The sequence below is a fragment of the Chiloscyllium punctatum genome, chromosome 38 (assembly GCF_047496795.1).
Source record: "Chiloscyllium punctatum isolate Juve2018m chromosome 38, sChiPun1.3, whole genome shotgun sequence".
Taxonomy (NCBI): domain Eukaryota; kingdom Metazoa; phylum Chordata; class Chondrichthyes; order Orectolobiformes; family Hemiscylliidae; genus Chiloscyllium; species Chiloscyllium punctatum.
This window is the reverse complement of record NC_092776.1, coordinates 60,961,929-60,975,042: the sequence shown is the minus strand read 5'-3', so window position 1 is coordinate 60,975,042 and position 13,114 is coordinate 60,961,929. Positions and strand designations below refer to the sequence as shown.

General features: G+C 40.8%; 1 protein-coding gene across 2 annotated transcripts in view; it reads left to right on the top strand.

The window, feature by feature from the left end:
- dna2 (DNA replication helicase/nuclease 2) overlaps window positions 1-13,114 on the top strand; it is a 112,064-nt gene that overhangs the window by 78,784 nt on the left and 20,166 nt on the right. For both annotated transcript variants that reach the window (XM_072557995.1, XM_072557994.1), the window contains 5 exons: window positions 5,856-5,972; window positions 8,469-8,578; window positions 8,973-9,082; window positions 9,359-9,583; window positions 12,912-13,105. In XM_072557995.1, coding sequence (XP_072414096.1) covers window positions 5,856-5,972; window positions 8,469-8,578; window positions 8,973-9,082; window positions 9,359-9,583; window positions 12,912-13,105 — 756 coding nt within the window. The remainder of the gene's footprint in view (window positions 1-5,855; window positions 5,973-8,468; window positions 8,579-8,972; window positions 9,083-9,358; window positions 9,584-12,911; window positions 13,106-13,114) is intronic.

Genomic DNA, 13,114 nt, shown 5'->3' with positions numbered 1-13,114 from the left:
CGCCCCCATCTTAGGGAATGATTTTTGTATTCAGCTTATCTATGCCCCTTATAACTTTATAAATCTCTATAGGGTCACCCCTCAACCTCCTACGCTTCAGTGAAAAAAGTCCCAGCCTCCTAGTCTATTTTTTAAAACTTGAACCCTCCATTCCCAGCAACATCTTCGGAAATCTTTTCTGAACTCTCTCCAGTTTAATTATATCCTTGCTATAATAGGGTGACCAGAACTGCATACAGTACTCCAGAAGGGACCTCACCAATGTTCTGTACAACCTCAAATTGACATTCCAGTTACTATACCCAAAAGTCTGAGCAGTGATGGCAAGTGTGCTAAATGCTGCCTGAACCAACCTGCCTACCTGTGACACAAATTTTAAAGAATTATGTACCCTGGGTCTCTCTTTTCCACAACACTATCCAGGATCTGACCATTAATTGTATAAGACCTGCCCTTATTTATTTTACCAAAATGCGATACAAATGAATTTATCCAAATTGAACTCCATCTGCCACTTTTTAGCCAATTGAGCTCGATCTCTTTGTAATCTTAGATAATATTCTTCACTAGCGATGTTTGGGAACATTTGTAGCTCAGGTTGAAAGTATGTAAGTTAGCTAGCTGAGCTTGAAGATTTATTTTCAAACGTTTTGTCACCATAATCGGTAACATCATTAGTGAGAATATCCGTGAAGTGTTGGTGGTATGTCCTGCCTGTCTCATTATAGGTCTTTGTGTATTAAGGTGAGTGATGTCATTTCTGTTTTTTTTTGTTAGTTTTGCTGGTGGTATCTAATGGATCCTTTTAGGTTCATTAGTCCTAGTAAGTTTGTGGACTATCAGGATGCCAAGGAGTCTGAGTTGTTTGGAAGTCATTTCTGATACGTCTTTGATGTAAGATAATGTGGCTATAGTTTTTGGTTGCATTGTGTCTGTTTGTTTGGGTTTGTTTCTGAGGAATCGGTGGATTGTATTTATTGGGTACCCGTTTTTCTTGAAAATATTGCACAGGTATTTTTCTTCTGCTTTTTGTGATTCCTGGATGCTGCACTGCGATGTAGCTCATTAAAATAATGCCTTGATGCAGCTCCGTTTGTTAGATACCACCGTTTACAAGAAACCATGCAAGAACTGTTTAAAAAAAAACACTACATCTGGACAAATTAGCAGGAAACTAGCCACCAGGATATATGAGCACCAACTGGCCACCAAAAGACACGACCAGCCATCAGTAGTTTCTGTACATACAGACAAAGGAGGAGACCACTTTGACTGGGACAACACCATCCTAGGACAGGCAAAACACACACACACACACACACACACACACACACACGAAAATTCTTAGAGGCAAGGCATTCTAACCAGAACTCCATCAATAAACACAGATTTAAATCCCGTCTACCTTCCCTTGTAAAAAAAAAACGGAAATGACATCACCCACCTTAAGAAACCAAGACCTATAAAGAGAGAGGCGGGATGTACCAGCAGCGCTTCACCGGAGACACTCATTGATGATGTTACGTAATATGGTGACAAAACATCTGAAAACCAACTTTCAAGCTCAGCCAGCTAATGTACACTCAGCAACCTTCACGACCCACTATACCACCAATTTTGGTGTCATCTGCAAACTTAATAACCATGCCTGCTGTATTCTCATCCAACTCATTTGTATAAATAACAAACAAAAATGGACCCAGTAACTGATCCCTGTGGAACACCGCCAGTCACAGGCCTTCAGTTTGAAAAACGATCGTCCACCCCCACCTTCTGTCTCCTACTGTAAAACCAATTTTGCATCCAATTGGCAAATTCACCCTGAATCCCATGCAATCTAACTTTGTTAATTAGTCGACCATGCTGAACCTTATCAAAGGCTTTACTAAATTCCAAGTTAACAAAGCCTATTGCTCTACCCACATGAATCCTTTTGGTTACTTCCACAAAAAATTGAATCACATTTGTGAGATACTATTTTCCTCTTGGAAAACCATGCTGACTGTCCCTAATTATTCCTTGTCTCTCCAAGTGTATGTAAATCCTATCTTTAGGAATCACTGCCAATGACTTACCCACCACTGATTTTAGACTCTCAGGTCTGTCGTTCCCAGGCTTCTACTTACATCCTTTTTAAAATAAAGACACAGCACTAGCCATCCTCCAGTCCTCCAGCACCTCACCTGTGGTTACGGATGATACAGAAAATATATTTCTAATAGGGGACCTCAAATTTCCTCCCTAACTTCACACCATGTCCTGGGGCACACTTGAGCAGATTTTGGAGATTTATCTAACTTTGTTTTCTAAGACCTCCAGCACTTACTCGGAGGTCTCCAGCCTCCATTTCTTTCTTCAAATTATAATCTGACATGAAGTATTCGTTTAATATCTCTCCCTTTTCCTGAGGTTCAACACAAAGATGACCTCATTGATCTTTAAGGGACACTACTGTCTTTCTCTTTCTCTTCCTCGCTGCTGTTTTGCTCTTCATATGTTTGTAGAATCTCCTTTAACCTTATCTGCCAAGAATGTACCCTCTTTGCCTTCCTGATTTCCCTCTTAAGAATACCTCCAAACTCGCTATACTCTTCAAGAAATTTGTTTGATCCCAGTTGGCTATATAGAATTTTTTTTTTATTCTTGACTAGAATCTCAATACCTTTTTTCATTCTTTGTTCCGTAAGCAGATCGCTATCCGCTAAATGTTCATGTCCTGATGCCTGACTCAATTCATTCCCAAGAACCAGATCTGACAGTGTCTCCTTTTCATTGGGTTAGCAACATACTGGTGTAGGAAATTCTTCAGAAAACAGTCTCTGAACTGTTGCTCCCCATGTGCTCTTTACACTATAGTGATGTGCTCGCTTTGAATTTCCCTACTTGACAGAGCTCCAGATCTTAGTACTGGCTTTTTGTTCACTCATGGGATGTGTGTATCACGGGCTGGCCAACATTAGTTGTCCATCCCTAGTTACTCTTGAGAAGGTTTTAATGAGTTGCCTTCTTGAATCACTGCAATACATGTTACTGTAGGTACCCCTACGTTGCTGTTATCAAGGGAGTTTCAGGATTTTAACCCAACAACACTGAAGGAATGCCATTGTATTTCCAAGACAGGATGAGAGTGCTTTGGAGGGGAACTTGTCAATGGTGGTGCTGCCCTTGTCCTTTTGGGTGTGAAAGATGTTTGCCGAAGGATCTTTGGCAAATTTATTGTAAATGGTATGTATTGCTCTTATGGGTTGTGGGGCAGGTGGATGTTTGTAGGAGTGGTGCCAGTCAAGCAGGCTGTTTTCATGATGGTGGCAATGTTTTGTGTGTTATTGGAGCTACACTTCTCTAGGTAAGTGGTGAGTATTCCATCATACTCCTGATTTGCATGGAACGTAGAACAATACAGCTCAGGATTGGGCCCTTCGGCCCACAATGCTGTGCGAAACTTGATACCAAGTTTGATCCCTTCTGTTTGCCCTCAGTCCATGTTCTTCCATTGCTTACATATTTGTGTGCGTATCTAAAAGTCCCTAAAGCACTCTATCGTATCTGCCTCTACAACTCCTCTCAGAGCATTTCAGACTCCTATTACTTTGTTTAAAAAAATAGTCCCTCACACCTCCTTTGAGGTTTTCCTCGTCTCACCTTAAATGCATGCCCTAGTATTCAAATCTTGAAGGAGAGTGATTCTGACTATTAACCCGATCTATGCATCTCATAAGTTTAGAAACATCTATCAAAGGTCTCCTTAGCCTCTGCTGCTCCAGAGAAAGCAAGCTGAGGTTTTTTAGCCTCTCCTTATAGCTCAAAGCCTCTAATCCAGGCAGCATCCTACAAAGGCTTTTCTGTTCCCTCTCAAAGCCTCCATATCCTTCCTGTAATGTGGTGACCAGAATCGAACACAACACTCCCTAACCAAAGTTTTTCAAAGCTACAATGTGACATCATGACTCTTGAACTCCATTCCCTGACCAATAAAGGCAAGCATGTTGTATGCCTTCTTTACCACCCTAAGTACTTGTGTGGCCCCTTTCAGGGAAACAATAGACTTGGACCCCAAGATCCCTGTATACATCAGAGCTGTTCAGGGTCCTGCCATTAACTTTATACTTTTCCTAATTAAACTCCATCTACCATTTCTCCACTCATATCTGCAACAGATCTAAATCCTGCTGTGTCCTTTGACACCCTTTTACATAATCCACAACTCCACTGCACGCCAATAGTCACAGACCTCCAGCCTGAAAAGCACACTTTCACCACTACCCTCTGCCTTCTGAGTCTGTGCATCTTAATCTTCTAGATGAGCCGACATGAAATACCAAGTCGAAAACCTTAACAAAATCTATGTAGACAACATCCATTGCTCTACCTTCATCACTCACCTGTTACTACCTTGAAAAATTCAAGATAGTAAGGCATGACCTGCTCTGCAGAAAACCATGCTGACTGTCTGTAATTAGACCCGTGCTTTTCCAAATGCACGTAAATGCTATCCCTATGAATACTTTCCATTAGCTTCCCAACCACTGATCTGAGATTCAATAGTCTGGTTTCCTGGGTTATCCCCATTTCCTTTCTTGAACAGAGGCTTGTGCCTTATCCTGAGGAACCTCAATTATCTGAATATCTGATTGTCTGAATAAGATCTCAAGGTCCCATAAAAACATTGCGTCAAAGAAGTAAGTGAATTTGGATTACCTGTACTGAAGAACACGTGAAAACGCTGGCAAAAACAAAAACCACAAGCACCTCAAGCAACAGCATCTGAAATTTTTTTAAACGTAAGGGTTAGTTACACAACCCTTTGCAAAAGTAAGTGCTTTATTCCCATCACTTTGCTGGAACGTTCATGAAAAACATGGCAGAGAAAGTAAACAGGTGTGCGAGGCGATGCTTCTGTCTTTCTATGATGACGCTGATTTCAGCGGCAACTGACAAATGCACTTGTGATTGTAGAAGCTGTTTGGGACCTTGTTCAATGCTGGGATTTCATATATTTATGTGATGGTAAGGGTTTAGTTCTTCTCAGTTTAACCTGTAATTTGCAGAATGCAAAGATCAGTTTGTTCAGACAGCAGACTCATCAAAATTATAGATTTAAACAAACTCTCTGGTTGAGGACAGTGTTAGATCAGTGTGGCTTCCCTTGTTTAAGGTCAAATTGATTATCTGAATAATCATATCTGAGTGAAATACTTCCTGCCCGACTCATTCAGATAATTGAGGTTCCTCTGTGGATGGTGGGTATGCTTTGGGGTGCTAGGATGTGAATTACTTGTTTCCATATTCCTAGCCTATAACCTGCTGCTGTAGCTTCTGAATTTATATGGTAAGTCCAGTTGAATTTCTGGCCAATGAATGAACCAGCTGAATTGTAGGAGATGCGAGAGACTGGCCTTGGCATCAAGGACCCCTGGCAAGTCAATAGGAATAAATGGGAAGGCGCTCTCCTATTTGGAGTGATACCTTATACAGTGGAAGATGGTTGATGCTCAGGATGACTCACTGGAATGATCCACAGTTGGGGAAGCCCTGATCTACAAGGCACTAATAAGGAATACTTTCCACCTGCATGGTTGAATCTAGCTCCAGGAACGCAATAGATTCTACACTATCCTGCCATCTTTTGAAAATTGGCTTGAAATGGGCAGTCAATGCTGATCTTGCCAGCGATGATCACACCTGATGAAATAGCTTTATAGATAATGACTTGCACACTTCAATCATTTTGTTAGAGTTCTATAAATGGAGGACTTCCAGACTGTTGGCTCTATGTGCTTTAAAATGTACCAGAGTCAGAATGTATTACTTCATTGATAATATCACATTGACTAGAACTCTTCATTGCCCTGCAGGAACCTCTCCAGGCTGCCTCTAGAAACTATCTTCAGACTCGATCATGATGAGGGAGTTGGAAATATGCACATTCATTTAGGGAATCTTTCAAAGCTGATGGAACAATCTGCAGTCAGGTAACGGTGTGGGGGGGTGGGGGGTGGTTTAAACCGAATGTTTTGTATTTTTTTAATTCTCATCATCAGCCGGGTAGGGCAATATCAGTTCCCTAGGTTATGGAACATATTCTCATCTGACCATCAAACACTGAACTGGCAGGCATTAGACAACATAATATTCATTTTCTTTTTAAACTATGTGCTTTGGACTTGGGTTTGTAGGTTATAATGTCAAAGTTTGCAGACTTTATAAAACTCAAATATAGTAAATAATGTTGATTGTGGTAATTGTCAGGATATCATAAGTGAGCTAGAAGAATGATGAGAGGCAATATGACCAAAACGCTTTCACTTTGAAAGGTGTGCAAGATCTGGCATATATGTAAAGCAGTCTTTTAACATGACCGAAAACAGTTGCAAAGGCTGCCGTTTTAAAAAATAAACTTCTGTTGAGTTCCTTTGCTTTATTAATGAAGCATAAGTCTTTGCAAGTTATGTTTCCAAGTACTTGGCGTTTTTTTAAAGATGGGCAAATGGATAATGCCCTGATAATGAAGGCTGACATATTAGTAGTACAAAACTTGAGTATTGCTGAAAACATTCACATTTTCTCAAAGTTTTTTGTCTTGCATTCAGAATTCACAAGAATACTAGATTAAGGGAAAAACCTCCATTCTCACTCTGAAAGGAGAGAGCTGGTTGATTGGCAAGGGGATACTGATTGGTAGGGGCAATGCCATGGAGAATGCACCAGTTGATAATTGACAATTAACTCCTAGGCCTTGTTTAAATTTTAAACTAGACAGGGTGTCTCCAGTTAAGGCGTTACCTAACTAAGTAACCAGTGAATAGTGTTGTCTATTTTGTTGAGTTGAAGCAGGCACAGAACGTGTACATATTCTTCCTGTCTGCAGGAATAGGGCCCTCCATATTAATCTATATAGTTTCCAGTGCAGTTGCGTCACATTGTGAGCTGAACAGATAATCCTAAATTTGTTGACTTTACACACTGAGCAAATGTTGTTGAATTATATCTAAATTTGGAAGTTTGTGAGTTTTGCGAGTCTGGTTGTTTGGAGACCTTGTCATGACTAGCTGAAGAACTGTGCTGTTTGAACTGTCCGCCGGTCTTTGGGATCTAAGGCCTATACACTTGACATCTATCTGACATTGAAATTTATAAACCACATTGTATGATCAGCAGAACATTTTTTTCACTTGATGGCAGCACCCTTTTTGTGGTGCACATTAGTTGTGCTACTTCTACATAGTAGGATAATGAGGACAATAATGAGCAGGAATGAGAATCAGTGTAACTGGGAGATAGTGGCAGATAAACTGGGAGGATTAGTTATAGGCCAACAATATCTATAGTGTATTCTTTTTGTTTTCTTAAAAAAGGATATACTGACACTCCAGGTAATAACTGGCTGGTCAGTTTAAAGTCTGTGACAAATATTATTTCAGAAATAACAATCGGGGAATGACAATCAACAGGCAGCAATCAAAGACATTTGAATTAATTAAGGAATCCAGCACAAACTTGTGAATAATTGTGATTGACAAATTCAGTTTTTTGATGAAGTGATACAATAGGTTGTTGAAGGGAATGTGGTGGATGTTGAAGTGTTTGAAAGTACTACGTAAAAGACTTAGTATTTTCAAACAGATTGCGTGTGGATGGGAGAAGGAGGGTGTGGGAGTGAGAGCATCCGTGTAGGTGGATGGGTTGGAGAATTTGTGTAGGGAGGAGGGAAATGTTATGGACAGGGAAATGTGTGAATTCTTGAGACTGGGACAGGCTTGCACCCTTTCCTTTCTCCTCCCATTCCAAAACAAAAAGGCTGGGAGAGGAGGAAATCCCTGGCTAAATGTAGTCTGCTTCCGAACCCACTTAATACAAATTACACCAAAGCTTGCTTGAAGGGTATGTCATCAGAGGTGAACCAGGGGGTCATTATTGGTTAAACCTAACTCCTCAGCTTGGTCTTGGTCCCAGTCCCAACTCATTCTAAGTGATCAGGACTCTGGCCCTATATTACACTCCAGTTCTGCTTCCCAACCAAAAAGGCAAAAGACTAAAAGGTTTATTTGTTTATGCAACTGCTTGGCACTTTTTATTGGCAGTTTTTTTTGTTGTTCATTTGTATCATTGATCAATTACTTTGGAATTTTTTTTTCTCGTGAAATTCATGTTTACTATTATGCCAGATCTTAGCTTCTGAAATATTCCAACAGGTTCCCACTGAGAGTAAACTTAACATGTTGCCTCCCCACCATGTAAAATATTCAAAAACTCTGCTCTATTCTGTCCTATCGAATACTCCCAAGTCAGATGTACACAGCATAAAGAACAAAGGTTCCATCAAATACAGGAAAAGGGCGGGTCTTGTATTCAATATAAAGCTGAGCAATACCTTGTGAACATCTTGTAATAAAATCCCAATGCATACTTTACACATTTACTTGAATGAATATGCTATCAAAATAATGAGCATTTCTGTATTTTCTTAGTGATAAACTACGGGAATTGATCATTGACCTCAGGCCTCCACGGTTCATTCCCTTCCTGAGCACTGTACTCCCAGGGGAAGCAAAGGACACAGTGGCCAAAATTTTGCAAGGTACACTGTATTTACTGTACCTTTTTCTGGTGCCTTTCAATTCAGATTGATAAATCATGTTTAACAGACTGGAATAAATGTGGCTGCACCTCTGCATCACCATCTTTGTTTACAGCTTTATACATGCTCCCTCTCCCAATCCCGTGCTTTTCCTTCCCCATCATACCCATCACTCCTTCCTGCCCCTCTACCTTGCACCTACGTTTCCTCTCCCCGTGCTTCCCCTTCCTCTCTCATCCTTCCCATCCTATCCACTCCCCTCATGTGCTTACACATTACTCCTTGCACTCTTTCTGAACCTCCAACTGTTTTGTTTTGTGTCACCCTTCCCCAACATGCTCCCACACTCTTTACTTCAGCCACTGAAACTAAAATTGGTTTCTTCCATTCAAAGGCCTGAACAAACCTCAGAAACAAGCAATGAAGCGGGTACTACTTTCCAAGGACTACACGCTAATCATGGGCATGCCTGGAACAGGCAAAACTACCACTGTTTGTACTCTGGTAAGGGAAAATACCCAGCATTGTAGTACATCGTGTTATAGGAAAATTACCAATGCTATCTGCATAGATTAAGGGGTTAGCTGTCTGTAGGGCGGGGCCCATTCACTGGTGTCTGCTCCTGATCAGGCAAAGAAAGGAACCCTTGGTTAATTCAAACTTCTGGAGACTTTAGACTTGCGTTTTATTATTTGCAGTTCAGTATCATGTTACTGTTAATATGTAAAGTTCATTTTGTTGGTTTTAAGATATATTTAGGTAACTTTATTGTTCTTTTAGGTGAGAATCCTTCATGCCTGTGGTTTCAGTGTCCTCCTGACCAGTTACACTCACTCAGCTGTTGATAACATTTTGTTGAAACTGGCTCGTTTCAAGGTGGGCTTCCTGCGTTTGGGACGTTACCAGAAGGTCCATCCTGACATTCGAAAATTCACAGATGAGGATATTTGCAGAAGGAAATCCATCCAAACCCTAACTGAGCTAGAAGAACTGTATAAAAGTGAAGTAAGTAAGGCTTTAGTTTAGTCTGACTCTGCATCATGCTACAATAATAAGTCCTCAGCTCCCATTGACTTGAAATTTAATTAGACCAGCCTTATAAATGTGTGGTATAAGAGCACGTCAGATGCTGGGAATTCACATTCTAATATGTCCAAAGCTTGCCTACCATCTAGAAGGCACATGCCAGGAATGTCATGGAATACTCTCCACTTGTCAGAATGAATATAACTCGAGCAACATCTGAGAGGTTTGACACTCTTGGTTGATAACCCATCCACCAGTTTCAGCATTGACTGCCATCACTACTAACAGTCGCAACAGTGTGTACATCTACAGTGTGCACTGCAGCAACTTACCAAGGCTCCTTTGACAGCACCATCCAAACCTATGACCTGTAACACTTAGAGAAAAGGTAGCAGGTCATGGGATCACCACTATATCCTAAAACGTACTTCCACTTATACACCATCCTTAAAATATATCGCTGTGGCAAACTCCTGGTTGAATTGCTTTATTCAAAGTTATTCGCTTTCCTGATGAGATTGTTAAGGATCCTTTTGAGGATGTAACAAATGGTAGATAAAGGGAACCAGTCGATGTAGATTATTTGGATTTCCAAAGAAGATCACTCTGCAAGAGCTCATGGTATTTAAAATTTGTGAGAAGATTTGTAGCTCGGGTGCTCGTTGTTGTGGTTCTGTTTGCCGAGCTGGGAATTTGTGTTGCAGACGTTTCGTCCCCTGTCTAGGTGACACCCTCAGTGCTTGGGAGCCTCCTGTGAAGCGCTTCTGTGATGTTTCCTCTGGCATTTATAGTGGTTTGAATCTGCTGCTTCCTGTTGTCAGTTCCAACTGTCCGTTGCAGTGGTCAGTATATTGGGTCCAGGTCGATGTGCTTATTGATTGAATCTGTGGCTGAGTGCCATGCCTCTAGGAATTCCTTGGCTGTTCTCTGTTTGGCTTCTCCTATAATAGTGGTGTTGTCACACACGCAGATGGCAAGCAACATGAATTCGACTGGGACATCACAGAAGCGCTTCACAGGAGGCTCCCAATCACTGAGGATGTCACCTAGACAGGGGACGAAACGTCTGCAACACAAATTCCCAGCTCGGCGAACAGAACCACAACAGCTCATGGTATTGGTGATGATCGAGAGTTCTACTTTGGCAGGAAGAATGGAAATGCAGAATATTATTTAAATGGAAGCAGATTAAAGGATGCTGCAATACAGAAGGATCTGGGTATCTTTGTACACAAATGAAGATGTAGGATCAGCAATTAGGAAGTCAAATGGAAACAACAATAGAAATTGCTGGAAAAGCTCAGCAGTTCTGGCAGCATCTGTGGAAAGAAATCAGAGTTAATGTTTCGGGTCGAGTGGCCTTTCCTCCGAACTGAAATGTTATTTATTGCAACAGGATGGAGTTTACTACTGTGCAGGGCAATGCTGAGACCTTACCCCCTCTGGAGTACTACGTACAGATCTGGTCATCTTGCACACAGAGGGATTTATTGTACTTGTATTCGAAGTAATTAAATCATTTCCCCATCTCATGTAGTCACTGGGCTCACCCCCTTCCTCGTGACCTGTAGTCACCTTCTCTTTCTCCCCCATCCCTCTTGACCTGTAGTCACCTTTGTCCCCAAATTCTATGGTCATCCATATTCTCCATACTGCTCTTTGTCATTTGCCTTGCACCCAGTACCCACAATCAAGTTCCATCACTCCACCCCTCTCGATTGCCCATCATCTTCTCTGATTCCGGTTACCTACCTTAATTCCTGCAATCGTATATACCAATACAACTTAGAACTATTCCACCTTCTGGTTTCTCTCATTGTCTCAACTTGTCTAATAAACACTTCCGTGCTTGATGCATCTTCCTGGAAATCAAGTGGTTGGAGTTACCAGAGCAATTGGTTAAATCCGAATGCTGTCATATATATCATAAATGCTATAAATTAATTGTCCCAGCGAGACCAAACCCCCTCAAAACATATTAAGGCAATAGCCTAAACCCTAACTTTTATTTAAAGGCAAGTGTAAGGCACCGAGTTTCAATGTGATTCAATTAGTCAAGCTACTAGGCTTTAAGTAAAACACACTTTATTCTTAAATCATAGTTAAAATCCAAAACAAAAAAACGATTTGGCATAACGTTAATTATTTTGAAATACTTAGCAAAATAATAAATATTTTAACTAATTCAATATAGCTGCATTCCATAAACATATTCTTGGCAAATGAAAATTCAGCAAAACAGATTTCCTTCACTTGGTATCTTCACCAGTCCCAGAGGAATAACATCAACAGAATGAATCTAGCAGCTGAAAGAGAGGAACTGTATTTAGCAGCTTCACCCCAAAACCCAGCTTTACCAACAGAAAGGCAAAACCCAAACTCTGGGCTGTGTGAGCCTGACTCACCTCATGTTTCTTTTGTCTACTTCCAAAAAAACCCCAAAGTTTTCTATGAAGCTGGTACCTCAGAACCAAATTTATAATACCTCTCTTGAAGAGAACCACACAGACAAATCCCTCTTAAAAGCACATATTGTCACATTTTCATGACCTAGTAATAGTAGTAAAATTCAATCTTCATCTGGTAGGCTAAAATTTTACTCACGTCTGTATTGTTACCAATTGAGACTAAGCTCCATGCCTCTTAATTTCCCTCAGACTTTTTATCTGGAAACCCTGTTTAAATTTTCCTAATATTTCTGTTCTAATTTTTTTAAATCCTCTGGATTCATTATAAAAAGGTTCTCCTCTTTCTGGATATGCCAATGCCATGAATTGAACCTTTTCTGTTATATATCTGAGCTGAAAATGTGTTGCTGGAAAAGCGCAGCAGGTCAGGCAGCATCTAAGGAGCAGGAGAATAGGCTTCAGGGTGACCTTTATAAAGTTTTATAAAATCATGAGAAGCACGAATAGGGTGAATAGCCAAGGTCTTTTTTGTAGCTGGGAGAGTCCAAAACTAGAGGACATATGTTTAAGGTGAGTGGAAAAGATTTAGAAAGGATCAGAGGGGTAGCTTTTTAACGCAGAGGGTGGTGCATGTATGGAATGAGCTGCCAGAGGACGTGGTGGAGGTGTGTACAATTACAACATTTTAAATGACATCTGGATGGGTATGTGAATAGGAAGGATTTAGTGGGATGTGGGTCAAATGCTGGAAAATGGGACTGGGTCAGATTGGGCTGTCTGGTTGGAAAGGTTAGACAGAAGGGTCTGTTTCTGTACTGTATGACTCCTAGAAGTCTTTTCTCACTATGATTCATGATACAGAGGTGAGCTGGTTTTAATGGTCTGTCATTGTGTTACAGCTGGTGGTTGCAACAACATGTATGGGAATGAAACACCCAATATTCAGTCAAAGGAGGTTTGATTTCTGTATTGTGGATGAGGCATCCCAGATCAACCAGCTGATCTGCCTGGGCCCTTTATTTGCTGCTGATCGGTTTGTATTGGTTGGAGATCATCAACAGCTGCCGCCCATTGTTCAGAGCTCAGATGCCAGGTATGAACT